The sequence below is a fragment of the Vidua chalybeata genome, chromosome 14 (genome assembly GCF_026979565.1).
Source record: "Vidua chalybeata isolate OUT-0048 chromosome 14, bVidCha1 merged haplotype, whole genome shotgun sequence".
NCBI lineage: Eukaryota > Metazoa > Chordata > Aves > Passeriformes > Viduidae > Vidua > Vidua chalybeata.
The window spans coordinates 13,829,995-13,853,656 of record NC_071543.1 but is presented as its reverse complement, the minus strand read 5'-3'; the positions used below and the strand labels follow the sequence as shown (position 1 = coordinate 13,853,656).

At 54.2% G+C, this 23,662-nt stretch overlaps 2 protein-coding genes across 3 annotated transcripts in view; one reads left to right on the top strand and one right to left on the bottom strand.

Annotated features, from left to right (window-relative positions):
• Window positions 1-3,700: 3,700 nt before the first annotated feature.
• Window positions 3,701-10,102, bottom strand: YIPF6 (Yip1 domain family member 6). Its single transcript, XM_053955981.1, has 7 exons — window positions 10,017-10,102; window positions 9,091-9,219; window positions 8,474-8,552; window positions 8,083-8,125; window positions 7,271-7,396; window positions 7,011-7,168; window positions 3,701-6,361 (listed from the first exon to the last, which is right to left on the bottom strand). Exons 1-7 carry the CDS (start codon window positions 10,053-10,055, stop codon window positions 6,243-6,245), a joined length of 693 nt encoding a protein of 230 aa, XP_053811956.1. The 5' UTR covers window positions 10,056-10,102; the 3' UTR covers window positions 3,701-6,242.
• A 405-nt stretch (window positions 10,103-10,507) lies between these two features.
• OPHN1 (oligophrenin 1) overlaps window positions 10,508-23,662 on the top strand; it is a 52,025-nt gene continuing 38,870 nt past the window's right edge. For both annotated transcript variants that reach the window (XM_053955599.1, XM_053955598.1), the window contains exon 1: window positions 10,508-10,723. In XM_053955599.1, the coding sequence (XP_053811574.1) occupies window positions 10,570-10,723 (154 nt within the window). In that variant the 5' untranslated portion in view covers window positions 10,508-10,569. The remainder of the gene's footprint in view (window positions 10,724-23,662) is intronic.

Here is a 23,662-nt window from a genome sequence, read left to right as displayed (position 1 = left end):
ATCAATGAGCTTATCAGGCTCCTGCCTTGCAGCAGCAGCTCTGGGAATCACGAGAACAGAGATAGGGATGAGGAAGGAGAACAGTCATGGGGACAAGGCTGCTCCAATGGCTCCACTGGCCCCCACAGCTACTCTGCTCCAGGGCTCTGGAGCCTGGAGCTCTCTGCAACCCAAATAACCAGGACCAGATGTCTTGAGGGCCACTAGGCTCACACGAGTGAGCTTCTTGTAAGCACAGGGACTCAAAGGGATACAAAGATGTCACTGGGACCTGACAGAAAAACAGGAGCACAAGGAGCACAGACACTGCAGTGAGGGAGCCCAGCCAGGAGCCTGTAGGCCCATAGGCACAGGAGGAGCTGAGAGAAAAGCCCACAGTGCCCAGACCAAACGTAGAGGAAAACAGCCAGTGCCAATTCCCCTGGCCAGGGAGGCTTCTCCTCCTGGCAGGGCCTTGGGGGAACACATTCTGCCCTCAAGCCCTGACACACTCCCTGCTCTGCTTGGCCACCACCCCAGGATGAACAGAAACCCAGTTCCTGTTTGGGTAGAAACCCCTCAGGGTACCAAGACCAACTGTTAAAGGATACAAAGGCAGCTTAAGACACTGGATTTGAACTGCACATCACCAGCCTAAAGCAGGAGTTCAGAGGAAAAGAGAAGACAAAGCATCCGTGTCTGCCAGAGCATCCCAACCTCAGGATCAGCTGGACACCTCTAGGGAGCAGGGAATGGAGCACAGGGAACAGGCACCCACAGCCACCATGTGGAACACTTACCAGCTGTCCTGGACATCTTCACTTCCCCAGGAGACACAGAGAAGGCATTAACCTCATCTTCCTTGCAATCCAGGGCATTGTGGGCTCTCCCTGTGTCTGCCCTGAGCAGCCCCACCTGCTCTGTTTTGTTGTGCCTGAGCATGTGCCCAGGCTTTGTCTGGGAATGTTCATCAAAGGCCAACACTTCACTGCTGCTGAAAAATTTATTGTGTCCTCCTGTAGCATCCCCACTGTGCCCTCCAGGTCCCTGCGGGGGGCTGATAAATCTTGATTGGTGCCTCCTGGTTCTCCTGGGAAAAGATCCCCAGAGGGACAGCAAGGATTTGTCATGGATCAGCTCATAAACAGGCTCATGCTCAGGACTGCACTTGCTGCTCCTTGGACAGAGGAAGCCATAGACACCTTCCTCGTCTTCGGCTGATGAGGGAGAGCGTGGGCTCGGGGGCTCATCCTGCTGGCCTGGAGACGCCCGTGGCTTTGCTTGGTGCTCAGCACTCCTTGGCTCCATCGTCCCTGGATGGAGCCCTCACTGCCACTGGCAAAGCTGGCAATGCAAAACCAAAACTCATTAGCAAGAACCACACAGGAGACTGTGTTTATTTTGCTTTTCCTCATTTTCCTTTCCATTCTATTTGATTAGGGAGGGGTGTTATGCCCTCACTCTAGGAACCTCCATGCTCTCCTCACCAGAACATGCAGACCCACAGTTAGAACTCGAAACAAACAGCTGGGTTTGTATTCTTCATTTCTCTCTTAAAATACCAAACTCCTCCTATGCTTTCAGAGGAGGGTGTGCTTCCCATCATGCCCTTTTCACTGTTGGCGAGGCAGCACTGGGGGAAGAGTAGGGGGGGTTTAGAGGGGGCTCGTTGGGATGGATTTCAGGCTGTCTGAGGTGTGTTTCAGGATCTTGGGAGGAGCTGGGGCCACGATTTCTGCACAGGCAGGGGAAGTTTGGCTGAGGCAGGGAGTCAAATCCATCTTTTCCCACCTGGGCATAGCTGGGAAGAACAGAGTTCCCAGGTGGGAGGACCCTGCCTGCCCACGTGCCCGCTGTCCCCAGGGCTCTGATGATGCTCCCTTGTTTTCATCAGCAGCACGAGCAGCAGCTGCTCAGACACAGAGGGCTCAGAGCACAGCTGTGACGAGGTGCCAGGCATGAGGAAGCCGTGGCACTCCAGAAACCTTGCCCTGCTCCCTTCCCTGAAACGGCAGAGAGGACAAGGTTCAGGTAACTGGGTAGAAACTGGGTAACTGGGGCAGAAACACCAAACCCGTCCTTCCCACATCAGGAAGTGCATTATTGGTTTTTATTCCAACTAGGATTCTGAATAAATAGAGCAAACCTTCACTCTCATCTCCCAGAGACCCTGAGCCCCCCAGCACAGGCATTGCCCCCTGACAAGGGGACAGCAGAGCAATGCAGTGACCCTTGTGTCTGTCCCAGCAGCTGCCCCCGTGCTGGGCTGTCACATCTGCCCTCGGTGATGCTCCCCTCAACACCTCCACTGAGGAACCCTCCATGCTGGACACAGCCTGTCCCATCCCACTGTCACTGCCTCGCATTCAGTACCTGCAGTGTGGAGATTCAGCAGCCTCGGGCCTGACTTCCAGCTCCTGCAGCCATGTCACCTGGCTTCCCTGCCAGAAAAGCCAAAGGTCAGGAATCAGGTTCACAGTCCCAGCTGTCAACAGCTGCACTCTATGGGTTACTTCCTGATTTTACTGGGAAAGTCCATCCTTCCACTAGCCCCTGCCCCATTCAGCGTGCAGAGTATTTGCCTTCAAAGATTTACGTAGGGCAGAAAGATGCTAAATTCGAGCTTTATCCAAACAAAGTGTAACTACAAAGCCCAGAGCTGAACTTGGGAACACCTCTTTTGAGCGGAACAGGTACATTTCCAGGACTGGTAAATAGTCTTAAAAAACAAACAAACAAACAAACAAAAACACACACAAAACAAAACAAAAAAAACCCACTCCTTGCTGAATGAAAGTGTCTTCTTGTCCATCACTGAGCAAGCAGAAACCCCGCAGCAGGGCCAGGTGAGGCACCACCGAGCTGAGGCTGGCTGCTCACAAGTCACCTCCCGGGGCTGCCTGCGGGACCGAGCACCCCGGCTCTGCTCCCCGGAGCTCCCGGGGGCGACGGAAACCACGCGGAGGTGACAGCTAAGCTGCAAAAGGCTGCCGGAGACAGCGCGGTCCTGCCGCCCTCTGGTGACCACTGGCCCACGGTGGCCGTCCCCACCCCCGCAGCCCGTGCTCGGCACAGGGGCAGCGTGTCCCTGCTGCCACCAGCTCCGGGCCAAGGCTCCCTGGCCAGGGTCGTGTCATGGATGTCCTCATTGTCAGCGAGAGCATGGACAAAGCCCTGGGCACTGCCTCAAATCCCGGCGTGGCTCAGGGGTGGGTTTAATTGCCATTGGTTCATCAGCCAGTCAGGGATGGGCTTTAATGCCATTCACCCTTCCTAGCAGGTTTCTGCTCCCCCATCGCCCCTCGCTCAGCCCCCGGTGGTCCCTGGCCAGCACCGCTGAGGCACACACAGGTCCCTTGGGTGGCTCCTGAGACCTCCTGGCCCTGAAGCCACTGGAACCCCGATTTTGGGGTACACCAGCACCACTGCTCCTTCTCTCTGAGCAGTCTGTGAGCACCAGCAGGATCCCAGGCTGGCCAGGGCGATGTCCCGGCTCAGCCTCAGGGGCTCTGGCACGTGTGGCACTCGTGTCCTGCTCTCCGTGTGTGGCCAGGGGACACGAGGAAAGGGACTGGGGAGCTTTCCCCCTCCTGCCCCAGCCAAGCCAGGGGAGCTCCTGGTACTGCAGGTGCCACAGGTACAGAGAGCACAGAGCTTCCATCTGCACCTCACATTGCCCACGTGACTTTCAGCCTGTTTGCATTTTTCAAGTTAAAACAAATAAATTCTTTTCCTTTTTATTGGTATTAAATAGATCAAAATTAAACATATATAACAACTTCTGCTGATAAACAGTACTAAAAAAATCCTAGTAGGAAAGAAAGCCTGGTTTGTGCATTGGAAATCAGCCATTTCTCTGCAGAGCAGTTCAAACACTCCATTATAGGCAACACAGCTGCTTCTCCTTGTCGCCCATCCCCAGCAGCTTTAAACAAGAAGGAAAAGCCTTTCCCATTGGAAAGCACAACAGTTCTTACCACAGCCATTTCCAGCACAAATTAAACCTCTCTGCTGTGGGGACAGGGATCACTCCCCTGCAAGGCCCTTGGGAGGGATGTGCTGCACACCTGGCTGGACAGGATGAGGGACATTCAGGGAGCACTCAGCACTCAAAGGTGACACCAGCATTTTAAAGGACTATCAATTAAAGTTGCATTAATTCCAGCATCTGCAAATATCAAACAAGCTCGAGGCATTTTGTTTCCCTGAACCAAAATGGTTTGGTTGTGTTTAATGTGCCCAGGTGGCTCTGTCACAGCAGAGGCTCTGCAGGACCTGCAGGGGTAGCTGAGGAACAAACCCCAGTTTGGGCTTTTTGACTTTCTGAAGTCATGTAAATAAAATTTCAAAATATTACTGGATCAATTAAATGTCACTCCAATTATCCTTCAGACAGAAGAGCAGCTCAAGTCACAAGACCCAGACAGAATCCAAGGATTTCTTTCAAAGTGTGGTTAAATTCTTGTCGGACAGAAAGATTTGGCTCAAGGAATCCCACCATAACCATCAACAGCATGACCATTCATTTCCCTTGAATACTTCTTTTCAGCTTCAAAAAGCTGAACTAACATTTAATTGAATGAAAAACTGCACACTTAAAAGAAAAACCACATTCCATACCAGCAATAATTTAATGGAAGCTTAAAAATTCCCCTTTCCATGGTTCCCATGTCTGTGAACCACCACAGCTCCCCTCCAGCCCCCTGGTGCCATAGCCAGGCCCTGCCACACACAGCAGCTCATTATGCACAAATGCAGAAATGCACTTTTAATCTGAAATTCAGCAATTTCCATCCCAACTCCCACCCAGCGCCAGTGTTTACAGCACAGACTACTCTTGCACATGTAACTAGAAATTAGGCACATTCACGTCTCAGCAGAACCCACAGACCTTAGTTTCAGTCTGCCTGCACAAATGTAGGAAAAAAGACATTTTACAGCAGCTTTTTCACCCCAGATATTTCATGGATTGCTGACTGAGAACAACAGACAACAGGAATCATTTCTGTGGTTTCCAAAAGTAAGTCCCAGCTCCCAATGTCTGTGCCAAAATACACCTGACTCTTGCACACCTGTACCCAGGAGAGGTACACAATGAACCTGCAGTGACTGGTGGAGCCCCCTCCCTTTTATTAAAGTATTAAGCAAAATTAAAACCCTACAAAACAACCCACAGAACAAGTGTCTGACATCTCATGGGAAGTACAAGAGAACAAAATGCACATTTGCACACATTTCTTTGCTGTCCCCACGAACAACCAAAGGAACAGTCACACAGAGGCAGGTGAGAGCAGAATTCACATCCTGCTTCAGAGCAACCAACACTTCTAGTACCATTTACTTCCCTTCCTTCAAGCTGTTTTAACACTTCGGGGCCCAAGCCCTGGTATGGTTTTTCAGACCCAAACAGCCTGTGCAGCAAAACCTCAACTTTTCTGCACAGAACTCATTGTTTTTATCAGACATACACATTCATGGTACTTTCCAAGGAATTTTCACTTCCCAAATGCAGAGTGAGAGCCCAGTCTCTGCTACAAAGCAGTCTCAGCATTTCTGCAGGACTCTGAGCTTTGCTCCCTCTGGTCACACGTCTGCAACTTGCAGTGAGTCTGCAGTCCCCTCACGGAGGCAGTGCTGAAGGCACCAAGCTGGAACCCTCTTTCCTGCCACATGAAGGGATGGACACACACAACACAAGGATATGGGCAAAAGCAACTCCCTGCCACCAGCTCCAATTCCCTGCAAAGGGACCCAACTGAGTTTGGGAAAGCCCCAGTCCCACGATGCCCTGGGTGCACATCCCACCACTCTAGAAGGGAATGAAAAGGAGTCAGACACATCTCTTTCCCCTCCAGACATCACTGCAGTGAAGTTCTATGGTTTGATAAGGCATTTTTATCTTCAGTGAGAATCCAAGCACGGGCAGGAAATCTGCCAAGTCGTGCAAAAACTTCATCTCCCAGCAGCTTGAAAATCCAGGATTTCCCATTCTCTCCTCAGATGGAACAATCCCTGTCCCAGTGGGCATTGTTTACTTAACACCAGTACAGACCAGGGCTAAATAAACCCCTCAGCAGCTGGACCTCAGCATCTTTCACAAAGAGGGACACACAAATGAGCACTTTTTGCAGCTCTCTGGCTTTATCCCACAACCTGCCTTTTTACAATATCCCTATATATAAATTAGAAAGAGATAAAGCCAAGGGTTCACTGCAGCGTCCATGACAAAGTCCAGTGTGTGTAGCAGTCCCTCGGGATGGTGCTCACTGGGGGGTGAAGGTCAGGATCATCCAGCTGATGACGAAGTAGAAGAGGAAGATGGGGTACACGACGAGGGCCTTGCGGTTGGGGGGCTGGCTGTCTGCCAGGAACGCCGTGGATGCTGCAGAGACACAAAACCTGTGAAGCAGGAGCAGCACAACCCTCACAGCCCCCTCTGCACTGCAGCTGTGTTGAAAATAAAACCACTGCTCAAACCAACGGGCTGTAACCACCAAGTGCAACTTCCTCTGTCATGCAGAATGACAAGTCATAGAATCATGGAATCACAGCATGGTTTGGCTTGGAAGGGATATCCAGTTCCACCCCCTGCCACAGGCAGGGACACCTTCCACTAGCCCAGGTTGCTCCAAGCCCCGACCAGCCTGGCCATAAATTCTGATTAGCACTGTACAGTGAAGGAGCCAGACTTACAGATAAAGAACAGAAGAAATTGTGCAAATGTATCTCTATAAAATTGGCATTTTTATATAGTATTTATAACTTAAGCATAGAATAAACCACCAAAAAAATCTCACAGAGTTTAATACTAAATCATCATCCTGCTGCCCAAGGCAATTTGTGTAAGACCACGGAAATCACCAGGAGCAGAGACAGAGGCTGAACCTCTGCAAGCTCTAGGATTGGAAGAACTATTTCTACAGCCCTTCAGCAGCCCAGGGCCACCTTAGACTAGAGCACCCCTTGTTTCTGCCTCAGGGATTGCACACGGATCCAGCTCCCCAAGCACAGGGCACACGTGAGGGACTCACCCAAGGTGGACCAGCCGAACATGGCCCCCACCACGATGAGGCGGATGATGAAGCTGATGGTGCCCGCGCCCGCCAGCAGCACCAGCCTGCACACCAGCATGGCCACGGTCAGCGGCATCACGCAGTACCCCAGCACACACAGGCTCTGGAAGAAGGAGCTGCACAGGGAGACAGCAACAGGGAAAGAGCAGTCAGGCCAGGCAGGGCAGAACTCGGCGCGCAGGAGTGAGCGAACCTCCACGGAACCAACCCGCACTCACATGGTGCCTCCCAGGAGCTTCGAGTTGAGCGTGATGACAACGGCCCCAAACCAGATGATGACAAAGACCTCGGCAAACTGGGGCCCTCCGTCATCCTTGCTGTCTGCAGAGCCACCCTGCAGCATCCTGGAGTGGGGAACAGGGAGAAACAGCTGCAGTGGGGAACAGACAGATGGAGGCATCAGCATTGATGGAGTTTTCCCAGACTGGAGCAGGTGCCAGAGCAGGAGCCCCAACACTGATCCCCAGTTATGCTGCAGGCCCATAGTTTTTCATCCATGTAATGTTTTCATTATATCCACAGTTTTGCACAGGAAAGGAAAATGGTTGTGGCTCAACTGAGGTGATTTCAGTCAGTTTCCCTGTTTTGAGGGCTGTGAAAGCACTCAGAAGGGAATCAAGCCATGGACAACAGGCTGAGATGGAAATTAAAGTACCAAAGTTTTGGTACCTCTCAAAGCAGCAGAGTAGTGTGTGATTGAACAAACCAGCCTCAGAGATTCCCTGGAATAACTACGGGATGCAGGCACCACAGCTGAACCAGGACACCTCAAAACACCTTCAGTAAAACCATTCCTAGGCCAAGGGACCAGGAAGAATTCATCCTTAAATCCTAAATTTAGGGACAGGAGGTGCTAATGGGCTTGAAGTGTCACAAACACATTTTATCAGAGAACTCAACCAAGCAGTGCTTGCACAAGACAGAGAGGGATCAGATGAAATTGATCTTAACACATTAATCAGTAATTTTTAACGTCTCATTTCTCTCATGCACCGGGCTACAAAACCCCAAATTCCCCTGGAATACTCACAGAGCCAGGGAGACACACAGCACCAATGGGCCCCAGAGATCCCCTGCAGGGAGAGGGAAAACACATCACAAAAGGCACAGAACCATCTCAGTTCCCCTCTCCTGGGAGTGACAGAGCCCCTTGCCCAACTCCCAGGGTGCCATTTGCCACATCTCACTGCTTTACAATTTTCTTATTCAGCACCTTACACCATGATTTATAATAAAATTCATTCAAGACCCAGCAGCTGCTACAGCTCCCAGTTCCACCCATCCTGGCCCACACCACCCTGCACAGAGCCCGGGTGAGAGCCCAGCTGCCAGCTCTGCTGCTCAGGATGTTCAGCCCTCCTGAATCCCCATGCCCTGGATTCTGCCTCTCCCCTGGAGGTCAGGAAGGCCCCAGCACTTACAGTCCCTGAGGAGGGCACTGCTCTTCCTGGGATACATGACATGGACAAACTTCTTCCCAACAGCTTTCAGGTCCCTCATCTGAAACAAACACAAAACACTTTCATTTATCCCCTCACAAGAATTACAGCTCCCAGCTAAAGCAAAGAGGCAGAAGTAAAGGAACATGGATGGCAAATCAGGAGAGGATCCAACCCAACAGGCTCTGTAGCACCCTCTGCAACAAACAATGCTTTTCCTACACTCCTTAACAACCACAGCACCACATCCTTTTCTTTAACAACCACAATCTTGTATCTTTTAGGAACACCAGAATACAACCAACAACTCGTCTGCTCCTCTAGGAAAAGAGAATAAATGAAAAATACCTTCAGTCAGCAGAGTTTCTCACAAGCTCCCACTGAGGCCTCTGCCCTCACATTGACTTCAGGATCACAGAGAAACTTTGGGCCACAATTCAGACACTTTTTGACCCATTTTGTTTAATGTGATGAGTTCTAAAACAATCCCCACTGAAGCACAGGTTGAGCAGAGCTGTGCAAAAACACAGGTTTTGCACAACAGCTGCCAAAACCACCAGAAAACCTGAGTTTTACCCCAGCCACGGGCTCAGACTCACAATTGTGTCCTTGACTGGCTCATCCAGTGTGGAGTAATCCTCATCAGGAGAGTGAGATCCCACAGGGACAGTGATCTCCCCTTCCACTGGAATATCCTGGGATATCGACACGTCTGCCAGACCTGGGAACTGCATGGGCACAAAGCTTTAGGAACAAACACAAACATGCTCGTGTGCACTTCAGAAGGGCTGGGGCTGGACAGAGCTGCTCAGAATTCAGGGATACGACGGATAAATGTTCTGCAGCAGGGCCAGGCTGTGGCTGCCCGATGTGAGCAGGAGATGGCCTGTCCCCTGCCACCCCCAGAACCCGCCCTCTGTGCTCTGCTCCGCCAGCAGCAAGTGAAATAAGTAAAAAGCCGTGCTTTAAGGGAGGTGATGCCCGAGGGCTGCACAGCCGCACCACCCCCGAGTACCCGCATTTAAAATTCACATTAACATTTAACACCAACAGCCCCGGAGAGCTGCACGGACAGCCCCGGCACACACCGAGGCTGCTCAGGGACCAGGCTTAACCGGGCCGATGCCCTCCCCGGCTGCGGGCGAGGAAAGCTCTCGGGTGCCCGGAGGCGAAGGCAAACAGGGCACAGCCCGACCGGTTCTACGGCAAACGCTGGGCAGGCGGGGCACGGAGGGCACGGCGGGAGGCCAGCAGTCCCCCGGCCCTTTCCCCTTTCCTGTCGCCTTCCTCGCCCCTCTCCTCGGCCCCCTTCCCCTTCCCCGTCCCCGCCCTTCGGACGAGCCGCCGCCCGCCGAGGCCTCCAGACCCCGCTACGCCTTTGCCCGGCACCTGACCGACTGCCTGGCCCTGCTCAGGGAAAGCGGAGGCCCGCCCGCCCCCGGCCCGCAGTCCGGCCTCCCCGGGGCTCGGGGCTCTGGCCTTCCCGGGGCTCCGGCTCCCCCCGGGCCCCCCCGGCCGCACTCACCAGGGTCCCCCCGGCCCCGCTGCCCTCCGCCGCCGCCATCTTGGCCGCCCCGGCGACGTGGAGGCCGCTTTGACGTCACCACCGCGCGCCGCCGCCGCGTCAGGCGCCGCCGCCGGGGCGTCCATGGCAACGCGCGCGGGCGGCACCGCCCCCGCCCCGCCGGAAGGGGGCGCGCTGGGAGCGGCCGGCGGGGCGGCGGCAGCGCCCGGCGCGGATCGGCCGGAGCGGAGCGGAGCGGCCGGGCCGGGCCGGGCCGAGCTGGGCCGGGCCGAGCTGGGCCGGGCCGGGCCGGGCCGCGCGGGAGGCGGCCCCGGGCGGCCCATCCCGGACTACACCTCCCGGCGGCAGCGGCGCGGCCGGAAGCGCGGCGGGAGGGCGGGGGTCGCTCGGCCGAGGCGCGGCAGCGGGAGCGGGCGGGGAGCGGCGGGCGGGGCCCGGCGGGCGGGGCGGGCCCGCGGGATGCCGGCGGCGCGGGGCGCCCGGGGCGGCGGCGGCGGCGGCGGTGGCAGCGCTCCGTAGGCGCAGCGCGGCGGAGCCGGGCCGAGCCGCGGCCATGGGGCACCCGCCGCTGGAGTTCAGCGACTGCTACCTGGACAGCCCCGACTTCCGAGAGCGCCTCAAGTGCTACGAGCAGGAGCTGGAGCGAACCAACAAGTTCATCAAGGAGGTGATCAAGGACGGCAACGCGCTCATCGCCGCCATCCGCGGTGAGCGGGCCGGGGCGGGGGTCCGGGCAGGGCTCGGCCGGTCACCGGGGCGTGTCCCGTTCCCGGGGGCATCGCCCGCAGCCCCGCGCTGGAGCCGCTTTGGGCCCGCGCCCTGCAGCGCTCCGGGGAAGGGCCGGCGTTCCCCGGGCGGCGGCCGCCACCCCCGGCGTGTCGCGATCCCTGTCCCTGCGCTGCCACCCCCGGGGCCACCCGCAGCTGTCCCCACGCAGGGACGGGCCGGATCCCCCGTCCCGCTGGGTTGACAGCGGCGGCGGGACCGGCCGAGCCTTGCCAGCATCAATCCGCTCGCCTGGGGACAGTGCCCCCCGCTCGGGGAACGTGCTCCGTTATTCCGCATCTCCCGGGGCGGGTTCGTCCTTGGCCGTCCCGTCACCCCGGGGGAGCACCGTGAGCGGGGCCGTGCAGCGCCCTGCTGGAAGTCCTCCTTTTGTTGTCGGTGTTCTGTCATTCTTCAAGTCACGGTGAGCATTTTTCCCAGTGAAATGTGGATTTCAGTGTTGACTTTGCAGGAGTCGCCTGTTGAGAAGTGCTGACAGATCACCAGAGCACCTGGGCCAGGTTGTGTCACCTGAAACCACCCAGTCCCACGTGTTTGACACTGGCCTTCTGACTGCTTAGATTTGTTTTCCCTCCCCACAGCTGTGGATACACCTCCATCCACACCTTCCCCGTGTCATCTCCCATGCCTTCCTGGACTCCATGGTCTTAAAGGTCTTTTCCAGTCCAGATGATTCCATGATTCTCTGCTGTTACTGATGCAGTAGAGTCCAGGCCCGGGCCATGAGGGCAGTGGAGGGACACAGACAATCCACGCTGGTCACACACGATTTTCCTGCCAGCTGGTTGTTTTCAGTTGGTGTTAATAGGTTTAGCTGCTGCCCTTTTGTTCAGAATAATTCAGAGCTTCCTTGTTATCGAGGCCGTGGCTGGAATAGCCCGTGTTTGCCCATCTGGAAGCAGCAGAGACAAAAGCTGGTGTGACTGAAACTGCCAACGTCACAGGGCTGTGAGACCTAACGTGGGTACAAAAACCCACATCTCTGCACAGTCCAGGGCAAAAAAAAAAACCAAAAAAAAACCAAAAAAAAACCCAAAATGGAAATCAGAGGGATAAAAACAAACCTGCTGGCTAATGGAAATTATTTTCTTCATCACTTTGTTCAAAACCATTTCCCTTTTCAGTGTTTGTAGTGCACAGGGATGTGAGGGATTTTGCTTGGTCAGCAGACCCAGCCCAGGGAGACTGGTCAGGGAGGAAGGGCAGAAGCAGAAGAAAGCAGAGCACACCCAGACAACACTGAGAACCCCCAGGGCTGAGGATTTCTTGTCTGAAATGCTGTGGGGTGTTTTTGTAGCTGATCCAGCAGGCTGCCAGGGAGGTGCTGGGGCTAATCCTGCCTGGGCTTCCATCAGCTCCCTGTGTTTAGTTAACAGATAACTTAAAAACATAGATATACCTTTGAATCCTGTCCATGTGGAGCTGTGGGTGGGAATGTGGGGCACTCACTGGCCATGGCCTCACCATGGCCAGCTGGCAGATCCCAGTGTCCACTCGGACAGCCATGGCTGACAGTTCCTCTGTGCCCCTTGACAGGGTGGGGTGGAGGTGCCCTCAGCTGCTGGGAGGCAAAAGTGGTGGTGGTCCCATCAGGAGAGTCAGATCCAATGAGGATAGAGGGTGAAGTACCTGAAGGGGCTCGCAAGAAAGGTGGAGAGAGACTTTGGATAAGGGATGGAGTGACAGGACAATGGGGAATGGCTTCAAACTGAAAGAGGGCAGAGTTAGGTGGGATAATGGGGAGGAATTTGTCCCTGTGAGGGTGGTGAGGCCCTGGCAGAGAGTCCCCAGAGAAGCTGTGGCTGCCCCATCCATGGAAGTGTTCAAGGCCAGGTTACCTGAATGAGGGGGGTGCTTTAGGGGGCTTTAAACTCCTTTGGCCTTTCATGGATTAAGGGAAACCGTTCCATTCCCTCCACCCAACTGATGTGTCACCAGCTGGAACAAATAAAATTCCAGGGGTGAAGCTCTTCCAGGGGCCTGCAGCCCACCATATCCCGGGGAGGATCCTCCTGCAGCCACAGCCCTACCAGTGCAGCCTTTGAGTGTGGTACTTTCTCTTGTCGACTGACACCCCCCAACAGCTGAGTAGCCACAACTACATGGGACACCACAAGGGGACAAAGTATTCGGTCCTGCCAAGTGGGGAATTAAACTGACTAAAGCAGAGAATGATATTGTTCATTTGTAACAGTCTTGGGTGTGAAAGCCAATAATAGAAAATAATACTTTGAATCGGAAATGGAGATTATTTTTGCTGTAAAGTTGGCTGTGTCCCTTGTTTCTCGTGCCAGCAGCATGGAGAGTCACTGGTAGTGCCAAGTGACAATGCTGGTCCCACACGTTGTACTGGCAGTGCTGAGACCACCATGGCCTGTCCCTGGTCAGGCAGGGAGAAGGACTGGGAGGTGTCTGTCCCTTCATGCCCATCCCCTTGGGCTGGCCAGGATCAGAACCTGATGTGGGCAGCTTGTCCGTGCCCAGAGCTCGCCATGGCCAGCACTGGTGTGACAGAGGAGCCTCACTCAGGGCACATGCTCTAGTCCACTGGGGTGTCACAAGTTGTGACTCCATGGCATCACTGTGGCTCTAAGAATGGCTGCTTTACTGCAGTTTTCTTTCTGTGCTTCAGCGTGGGTTTCTTTCATCTCTCCTGCTCACTATGCTCTGCTGTGTGTATAATAATGCAAAACCACCTATTTCCCCTGGTCTTTGATCTTCTCTCTCAATTAAATATCAAATGGAGTTGGAGAAATGTCAGAGGAAGGCTTTTTTCATTAGTACCTCTGAGTGCTGTGATGGTGAAAATTGTCCTTTGAAGCTCAAAGAGCTGTGAGTTCTCATGCAAATGCTGTGTATGTGGTTTTGCACTTGATTTCTGTCCAGCGTGGAGCTCTGCAGAGTGCCTGGGACTGTGCTGGCAGTTCCCAGCCTCCCCAGGTACTGTGAGCACTTCATCCTGAAGGATGACGTGACAAAGGAATGTGTAGGGACTGTGTGAGCTTTTCCTCACAAAAGGGGTTCCTTGGACACCCAGGAAAGGTCCCACCATTGTCATCATCATCCCTGCAGGTCCTGCAGCGCTGTGTGTGGGAACTGGCGTGCCCCCTCAGGGAACTCTTGTGTCCCCCAGCATGGCAGACCTGTTCTGGACAGGTTTCTGTGCTGTCGTTGGATGTGGTGCCTGGGGGTTTAATGCTGTGGTGTGTGGGAAGCAGCATGGCATTGGAACAGGTTATTTTAATGGGATTGAAGCCACCCAGAGCGGCCTGTCTGCCCAGTTCCCCAGAACCCCATGTCCTGGTTCATGGGAAGGTTGTGGGGACAATGGAATCTGTTCCTGCAGTATGTTACAGCCAGATCCTGGGGACTGTGTCCAAAGAACCCTAAAGCTCCTATAGAAACTGGGGAAGAAGGATTCTATCCCACACCAGGAGAAGCTGCAGCTCTCTAGGCCAGCATCAGTTTTGCTGGGAGGCAAAGCTCCCACAAAGACAGCTTAGCCAAGAGACAATATGGAGCAGGGGGGAATGACCTGCTGGAAAATACATCACTCTCCTCCAGCAATAATGTGATCTCTTTTACTTGTTGGCTCCTTGCTGGTCTTCCCCATCCTTGCTGTGGATGTCAGTCAGTAAGGGCACCAGTTAGTGCTGGTAAGTTGGAGAATTGTCTCCTGACTGCCCAGCTCTGTCTCAAAAGACATCACAGCCATAGCCAGAGCCCAGCTCTCCCTGGGAGCATCTGTGCCCTGCAGGCATCCTCAGCACAGCTGGGCACAGGGGCTCTCTGCAGCAACAGCTGCTGCTGAAGCAGCTCCCGCTCCTGGGCTCCGAGCTCTGAGCACAGGACTAGGGCCCCAGTTGGTGCAAATCTAAACCAGACATGCTTTAACCAGACACTAAAACACAATAGCAGAAAAAAACCCCAAAACCCTCCCAAAAGCCAGCTCACTCCCAGCGCCAGAGCCGTATCCTCAGAGAGACGAGGGGCCGGCACAGGATCTACCAGATCCAGCTGCAAGGCAGATCCCAGCCCATGTTCTGGGGCTCTGGGGTGTGTTTGCTGGGTTCTGCTGCCCCTGGAGCAGCTCTCTGGCTGGGCAAGTTGTCGCTGTTGGGTTTGCTTTGCCAGTGGCTGAGGTGCCAGGCTGGGCACAGGATGGTTTGGCTGTGCCGTGATGTCCCCAGGCCTGGCTCCTTGTCCCTCGCTCCCTCCCTGCTGAGGTCCTGAGCTCCCCAGCCTCCCCCCTGGGAATCACTGGCTCCTGCTGGTTACAGCTGCTCCATCCATGCCCAGGAGTGCCCAGGCCTTGGATTGTTTTAGGAAGCCCAGGGCAGGAATGTGGGCAGGGGTGGCTGGCAACAGCAGCAAGCCAGCCCTGTCCCTGCCAGCTCGGGGGCTGGTGGGAGGGCTCTGGACCAGCCCTGGACCAGCTTAAACAAACCAATGAGCAATATTCTGTGATGGTTTTTCCAGCGAGATATGCTTCCCCAGGACTCGCCTGCATACAGCAGCACAAGGGGCCAGGAGAAGAGGCAAAATCGTTTTCATGTGTTTAAGGATATTTTTTTTCTTGTGCTGCACATGAGGCATTCAGGGAGCTTTTCATCCATCTTCTACTGCGTTTTCTGGCTCCCTCCCTGGGAGGATGTGGGTGTTATCCATGTTCTGTGTGCCTCACAGCCCACGGCTCACAGCAGCACTACTGCTGACCTAAGAGTTTCCTCTTGAGTCACTGTATGAAGACTCAGCTTTTCTGGCTTTTTGCTTGAGGTATTGTTGGAATATTTTATTCCCAATGCTGTTGGTGGCACACTGGTAACTACAGATGTGGCATCCCATGCTTGCCCCCAGGCTTTTCTGTCCTGCTGGGTGCCAGCCTGGCTCTGTGGAGTGACAGACACCTGTGGCACATCCTGGCCACACTGCATCCTCCTGCCCACACAACGTGGCTCTGGCACTGATCCCTGGCTGCCCAGCCATGGATCTGGGCTGCAGGGAGGGCCTGCAGTGCCAGGTTGGGCCATTCTCCAGGGCCAAAGGGGCAGGTGCTGCTGTGGGGACTGCACTGCACTGCCTGGCAGGAACACAGAGGTTTGGAGAACTGTGGGTTCATAGTAAAAAACTCTGGTGAACAATCAGCACTATTTACAGGTACTGAGCGCCAAAATGCAGCAGCTTTGGAACTGCTGGAGAAGTTCAGGAGGCAGCAGTTATTTTTCCTTACTCAGCATTAAATTAATCTTCCAAACACATAAAGCTTCCGTCTGAGGATCTGACACGTGCGAATGAGAAACCCTGTTGTTTCTGTTCTGGGGATGGTGCATTGTCCACACTGGCCTGTGTTGTGTCTCACAGCCTCTTCAGTGCCGCTGGCTGAGCTGCTGCCCTGGGAGCAGTGATCCCAGGCCGTGCTGGCTGTTTTCTTCTGGGGCACATTCAAACATGGGCTCTCTGCCCTGTGTCCTTTCTTGTCACTGAATTCTCTATGCAGGTGAACGTGGGGTCATGAGTTGTTCAAGTGATGATAAGAGCAGCAGAATAGCCTGAGATAAAGTCTATAAATATAAGTACAGCCCAGAAGTCAGTTGCTCTCTCAGTCTGATCTCGCTCCTTTTTAGCCTTTTGCCCCAGCCAAGCCTGATTTTGAAGAGCCTGGGGATGTTTAAAACAGGAATAGATTTATTTATGTTACTAAACCGTGTAGCTGTGAGAATGGAGAACAAGGGACACAATCTGTTCCTGTTCCATCACAGGATGAACTGGAGACTTGCAGAGCATCGGGAACCCTTTGATGTGGAAGCACAAAGCCAGACCCCAGGTCCTTGCAGAGGTGCCCAGAGTGGGGGTAGCTCTTGGCAAAGCCCCCTGAGTGTGCTCTGCAGGTCAGGCTGCCCCAGTGCCCATCAGGTTGACGGTGCCAAGGAGTCTCCCTGGAGATGCCAGCTGCTGCAGGGCAGGCCGTGTCCACACTGGCATCATCTCCCAGCCTGGATCCGGAGGGATGCGCATTCCTGGCCGCACCGAAGCACTTGGGATCGCTGCTAAGCCGCCGGCGATCCCTCCCTGGCGTGCTGTGTGACTCAGCTGGCCCCTGGCCAGCCCCGCTGCGCCCTTATCGAAGGAAACTCTGAAATCATCGGTGCTTGGAGCGAGCGCGGCTCCCTCGCCCGTCGGAACCTGCCCTGCCTGCGAAGGGGGGCTGCAGGGAGATGCATGTGAGGGCTCTGCAGATCATGAGACGTCTCCGTGGGGATTGCTCGTGCTCTGCCCCGGATAAAAGTCCGTTGTTTTCATGTTTGTTTTCCCTGTGTCCGTCCTGCCTGTGCAGCGGGGAGCCGCGGATCTTGGAGCACACCCTCTCCTGCCGCTCACGCCAGAGCACCGTGCCAGGAGCCTGCTCGGCTGCTCTCAGAGCCCTGCTCTCGGGGGCTCTGGGTGGCCTGGAGCACTGCAGGGATTTCTGCAGCTCTGCCCTCGCCCTCCTGATGTCCCTGGGAAAGCAGCTGCTGCCCCTCCCTGACAGCTCACTCCTCCCAAGGGAGGGCAAAATCCATTTGTTTTCCATGGCTCCGCTTTGTGTATTTTTGTTTTTCAAGGAGCCTGTCCTTCGTTCCCCAGCCCGAGGACCTGTCTCCAGGCTGGTATTCTGAAGGTGGTGACTGCCTTCTGTGGGACAGTGATGCAAACAGATGTATAAATAGGTGCAGCAGCCAGAGCAACTTGCCAGCCTCACCCTGCTTCCAGCTGGCTGCCTGCTTGGCTTCCAGCCCCAAAGTGTCACCCGGCTGCCACAGCCACAGCTCACCCGGCGCTGCCATCCCCAGGGCTCACCTGGCAGCACCATCACCACGACTCACCTGGCCATCCCTGCTGCAGGGGAGGCATCCAGCAGCCTCTGTGTTGGGAGTTCTCAGGAAAGCAGCTGAGTGCTGCTGCCCTTGGAGCCTCCCGTGCAGGGTTTGGGAGCCACTGACTGCCCAGCACAGGAGCTGCCCAGCACTTCCAGCAGCAGCACCAGTGCCCATGGAGCCGGGCACTGAGCCCCAGCTGTGGCTGTCCCTCCTAGGCCCGGGTTCATTGCGCTCCAGAGCAGTGCTGAGCAATTCCCTGCTGTGCTGACGGTCGGATTGGGGCACCAGCTGCTCTGGAATTCCTGCAGGTGTGGCAGCACCAGCCCTGTGGTTGGACTTGGTCTGTGGTGAACCAAAGAACTATGATGGTGTTTCATCCTTTGTGATTCTTCTCTGCCTCTGCGACCCCAGGAGCATTTGTTTAAAAAACAGTTGCATTATTTCTAACTGCGCATTTCACCACTTTTGCTGATTTCTAAGGCAGCTCATCTTTTCTTAACTTCCATCTCAGTTGGCCATGTGTTCTGGGCTGGCTGCCCTGTGTCTCTTTCCAGTTTTGCTGAAGCAACTCCTCCAGCTTTGCAGGGCTGCAAGGTTGATTTGAAAGGCCAGAAAAATGGCAAAGGGGAAAAAACTAATCTCTGAGCAGTTCAGGCTTCCAAAGTGCAGTTTTACCCATGGCTCGTCCTGAGGAGCACTAAGGGAAGCTGCTGATGCCAGCAGGAGTTTTGCTGCTGTGGGAAGAGCAGGGGTGCCCTGGCTGAGCTGGGCCAGGCAGGAGGCTGTGCTGCAGCATCCTGTGCTGCCCTTGTCTTGCAGAAGCAAAAATCATTAAAATAATTAATCCAACACACTGTCCCTTATAAAAATATTAGACATACAGCCTGAAGTGTTGCTCTCTAGGAAACCAGTACAAGCCAGTGAGTGTCACTGGGAGAATGGTGTGCTCCATGTCCTTGCTTTGAAGTGTGGCTGTGCTGCACAATTCTCTTCCTGACCAATGGATCTGTCACTGTGGAGGTCTTGGGAAGAAGATGCTGGATAACTTAATCCAGGGGAGGGTGGGAATGCATCCTTCTCCCAGAAGCTGTATCCCACATCACTCACTCTCAGTTTTCTCCAAAACAGACCAATACACCCCAAAACTTTGTTGTCCTTCCAGTCTTGCTTGGTTGCTTTGTGTTTTGGTTGGGGTTTAGGGCTGATATGTTGCCAGACTTCCAAGCTGTTGATGAGGAGACCCATGATCTCCTTGTGCTCCAGGCATCCAGGAAAGAGCCCCTCTGTGTGTTTAACTGCCTTGAGCTTCAAGGTGCAGCCTCGTAACCTTTGCCAGCTCATCTGGAGCACGGCAGGTTCGGCAGAGCCGGTTTCCTTCAGGCAATGAGGGAGATAAAGCAGGCGTGAGAATTTTATGATGAGTGTGAACCCTTGCTGTCTGGGTCCTTGGGTATTTAATTTAATAGTAAATAAGAAAATAAGCCTGTTAAGCTCGTTTGGGCACTCCCCACAAGGCTGGCTGGGCAAGGAGAAGAATTCATGAGAATAAAAATTGAAGTTTAGGACAGGAAACAAACTGTGGAGGGTGGGGGGAGAGTGGGAGGGGGATGTGTGAGTGGAGGTGATGGTCCAGAGGGCAGGTAACCAGCTTGCAGAGCAAAAAGTCACTGGTTAGGGAGAGGTACTGAGAAATGTCTTTTTACTGGGAGCACAGCCCTCCTCTTCTGCCTGGAGCCTGGGCTGGACTGGCTGTGAAAGAGAAGCAGCAGCTTATGAACAACTCAGTCAATGAAGGGCTGATTAGGAGAGGTGAACGTGTGACAGAGTGTGAGACATCCAGTAAATTCCTTCACAAGAGATTTGTAAAGCACAGCTAAATATAGCAAGTTATTTTTAGCAGTTCATGCTAGCCACTTACTCCTGGCAAGTGGAAAATCCGTGTCAGTGTGGGAAAAATGGCCTTTGTCCAATGTGTCAGGATTTCTGAGTCCCCACAGAGCCTTCAGGGGCACTTGTGAACGGCTTGCCCTGGGGCAATGCCAGGCACTGCCTGTCCTGGGCTCTGTAATTCCCTAGTGGTGAGCATCTCTCCTCTGTGCAGCACTGAGAGGGCTCCATTCCTTGCAGGATCCTGTGTGGATTTGGGACTACCTAGAAGGCTAACTGGAAGGTTATATTTTTATCCTCATCTCAGAAAATAAACATGTTTCTGTGTTTGAGCAGCTGTAGAGTATTTGGGAGTGTTCCATGAGTCAGGGCTCATTACTCCTGATCCTGATGGCACATCTGGGCTCATCAGAGGGAGCTCATGGCTTTCCAGGGTGAGATGTTTTTGTGGGATGGAGACTGAGGACTTCATGCAGGTAGTACACACAGTGTAAATACAACACCTTGGAGCAGAGTCTGGCCCCTTGGCCACTTACTTTGTGTGCTGGCTCCTAAAACTCTGCTGCAAGGAGAGAGAATTCCCGGGAAGCAGTGGGTCGGGTACTGTGTCCAGAACCTCCTCCTCAGGGTGGTGATGGTGATCAGCTCCATCTCCTTAGTGATGCAACTCCCTGGGGAATTCTTTGGCGGGAGTTGGTAACAATGGGGACATTATTTTCCCCTTAGGAATCACAGCCCTCTCTCTGCATGCTGGGAAAAGTTGAATTTCTCATGCTGAATGTATGTTGTGCACAGCTCTCCACCAGGGAGGAGAAAATCATCCATAGGGACCATTGGTAGGAAATGTAGGTGTGTCCTCAGCTGCTGTGTGTCAGGGTCTTGCAACACTTCCCTGACAAAAACGGATTTCCAGGGTTGAGATCCCAACCCGACAATCTCCATGTCTTAAAATCCCTTGTTTAAGGGCAGAGTGAACTTTTATTGTCTTTTGTTTGCTTATTTGAAAGGAAAGCATGTGGCCGGCTTTGATAGTTCTGTTTTTAAGCTGGAGAAGAAGAAAGCAAAATGCAAAGATGGAGCTCCTGCTTAGCTTTGCTCTGGTTATTTGCACTGCCACGATCAAACCCGGGCTGTGTTTTCCCTGTTGATTCCTTATGGATTTTATTCATGAGTTGCTGAAACTGTGACTGAGTTGCTCTGGCACTGCAATCTGTGGGTCGGGTGGATTCAGAACCTCAGGAATTGCTTTTTCCCCCATGGAAATCTCTGCTGGCTGCTCTTCCCCGAGCTGCCCATGCGTAGATGCAGGCGGGGAGACCAGTGAAAGTCACTTCCCACCTTCCATGGTGGGCTGGGACATCCTGTCCCTTCACAGGAACAGGGCAGGGATGCAGCAGCCCCATCACTGCTCAGCTATTCATGCTTTCAGCTGGATCAGATTAAACTCAGTACTGCCTTTGCACTGAAAGTGTCACTGGCCAATGATTGCAAAGATGATGAGGTTGAGGGGCGGTATTTTTATTTTGTTTTTTCCTCTTTAATTTGTTCCCTGGGAGCAGTGTGTGATGGGGATTAGCCAAAGGGCTGCTGAACCCACTGCTTGCTCTGCCCCTTAGCTTCTGGAGGAGCAGCAATTCCCACCTTGCTGTTTCCTAGGAAAAAGCAGCACGGTGCTGTGTATACCAGCTGCTGCAGAGTCAAGGAGTGTCATGTAAACGAGGGCAATTTGGGTGTGGATAACGGGGGTGAGGCAGCCTGGCCCTGGCCAATGTGATGTGTACCCTCCACACCTACTCTCCTGCACAGCTGGGGATGTTCTGTTCGTTTTCAAAGTGTTTATTTCTAAAAATCAGGCTGTTTTTTGCACCTCTGTAACACCTAATGTCCCATTGTGTCCCTGTGGTGTTAAATGAGGCAGCCCAGGCAGGGCCCTCCTGTCCTGGCTCAGAGATCCTGCTGGTCCCCATAGCTGTCACCGCTTGGTTGTCACAGCCACTTCTACTTCCGTGTGCTCAGGGGCATGGTTTCCTCTCCTGGGAACAGAGGACCATTGCAGTGACACAGACTGGGTTGCAATTAGTAAAGCTAATTAAGGACGTGCACCTGTGGCACCTCGAGTGTTGCAGACCCTTGAGCAGCACCTCTGTGCCCCATTCTCTGGCTGTGTCTGCTCGCCCTGTTCCCCATGGTTCTCTTCTGTGGTGATGGTTTCCTTCTGGTTTAAATTGTAAGCACTGGAGGAAAAAGCAGCAGCACAGCCTGGTTTGAGGCTCTGTGTTTGTGTTTTGTCAGAGACCTGTGGCTTTTGCAGCGGTAGCAGCACTTTTTTGTTTGTGGTTTTTGGTTACCTGTGGTTGCTTTCAAAGGTTGAAGTGAGAATCATAGGTCCTCACTGAGCAAGCTGTGAGGCACATCCTTCCAGAGCTGCTGGTTCTGGAGCTGTGTTTATCTACACATAAATTCAGCCCAGAGTTCTCTGTGTGCCTCCTGAGGCTGGCACAGCTGGCATTGGTGCTCCCTGCTCCTGCCCTGCAGCCTGCCTGGGACCACTCTGCGCAGGGATGGAACTTCATTTTGACTACTAAATTATTGTAACCACAAATGGTGAAATTTGGCATTGCTTCCTGATGCTGGAAGGGAAAGGAGTCCTTCAGGACTCCCGATCAAGTTCATTTTGGTGTGTTTCCATGGAAACAGGCTGAGCAGGCAAGGTCCTTGGGGTAGTGCTGAGCCTTGGTGTGGTGTTCGCAGGGATATTCCAGCTTAGAGCACGGCAAAATTCCTTGATCCTTGGGTCCTGGTGCTGGGGGAGCAGGACAGCCCTGCAGCTGCCTCTCCCTCCTGCCAGGCTCTGGGGGTGCAGAGCAGCAGCCTTTGGCACCGAGTGTTTGTATCGGGGGGGAAAACATTTCCGACGGTTAAAACAAGGGAGAATACAGACTTATCTCTCCCAGCGTGGGATGGAGCCTCGTTTTTCCACAGCAAATCTTTTCCTGCTGGCTCCTTCCTGTGGTCAAGCCTCTTTCCTGGGGCCATGGCTTCTCCCTTTCTCCCCAGGCCCCCTGCCCTGCTTGATGGGGTGTCACCACTGTCACCACTGCCATTTGGGTGCCACCGAGGGAAGGGGCAACATTCCACTGAGTGTCTCTGAGCACTGACACCAATTCTCTGCCTCAGGGTCTGGAGCTGGGCCCTGCAGGGACACAGCCCCCGAGTGGGGACATCGTCTGTTCCCATGGTTCCAGCAGTCAGTGAGCCCTGTGCTGTGTCCCTGTCACACCCCAGAGCTGTCCCATGGTTCCAGCAGTCAATGAGCCTTGTGCTGTGTCCCACTCACACCCCAGAGCTGTCCCACAGTGCCAGCAGTCAGTGATCCCTATGCTGTGTCCCACTCACACCCCAGAGCTGTCCCATGGTTCCAGCAGTCAGTGAGCCCTGTGCTGTGTCCCTGTCACACCCCAGAGCTGTCCCATGGTTCCAGCAGTCAGTGAGCCCTGTGCTGTGTCCCTGTCACACCCCAGAGCTGTCCCACAGTGCCAGCAGTCAGTGAGCCCTGTGCTGTGTCCCAGTCACACCCCAGAGCTGTCCCATGGTTCCAGCAGTCAGTGAGCCCTGTGCTGTGTCCCTGTCACACCCCAGAGCTGTCCCACAGTGCCAGCAGTCAGTGAGCCCTGTGCTGTGTCCCAGTCACACCCCAGAGCTGTCCCACGGTGCCAGCAGTCAGTGAGCCCTGTGCTGTGTCCCTGTCACACCCCAGAGCTGTCCCATGGTTCCAGCAGTCAGTGAGCCCCGTGCTGTGTCCCAGTCACACCCCAGAGCTGTCCCATGGTTCCAGCAGTCAGTGAGCCCTGTGCTGTGTCCCTGTCACACCCCAGGGCTGTGGTAGTGCTGCAGCAGCAGCGATGCTGTCCTGTGTATGCACACAGGAGCTCTGTCAGGAGCCGATGTTCAGCCAAGGCTGGCTACGTGTGGGAGTCGAGTCGTGTTGGTCTGGAGAAGCCTGGTTTCCATTAAGAGCTCCTCCAGAGCCTGCCAAGCACGTGTGGTACAGGCTCACACCCCCCTCCCTCTCTCCTCCTTCTCCCCTGGGCTGACAGGGACACAAAACACATGGAG

What these genes read in the sequence shown, in the direction of transcription:
- YIPF6 (XM_053955981.1), bottom strand. Translation starts at nt 10,055, where the DNA reads ATGGCGGCGGCGGAGGGCAGCGGGGCCGGGGGGACCCTG. An exon ending in GCGGGGCCGGGGGGACCCTG is followed by an intron (nt 9,220 to 10,016) that starts GTGAGTGCGGCC and finishes GTGCCCATGCAG; the next exon opens with TTCCCAGGTCTGGCAGACGT. An exon ending in AAGCTCCTGGGAGGCACCAT is followed by an intron (nt 7,169 to 7,270) that starts GTGAGTGCGGGT and finishes CTCCCTGTGCAG; the next exon opens with CTCCTTCTTCCAGAGCCTGT.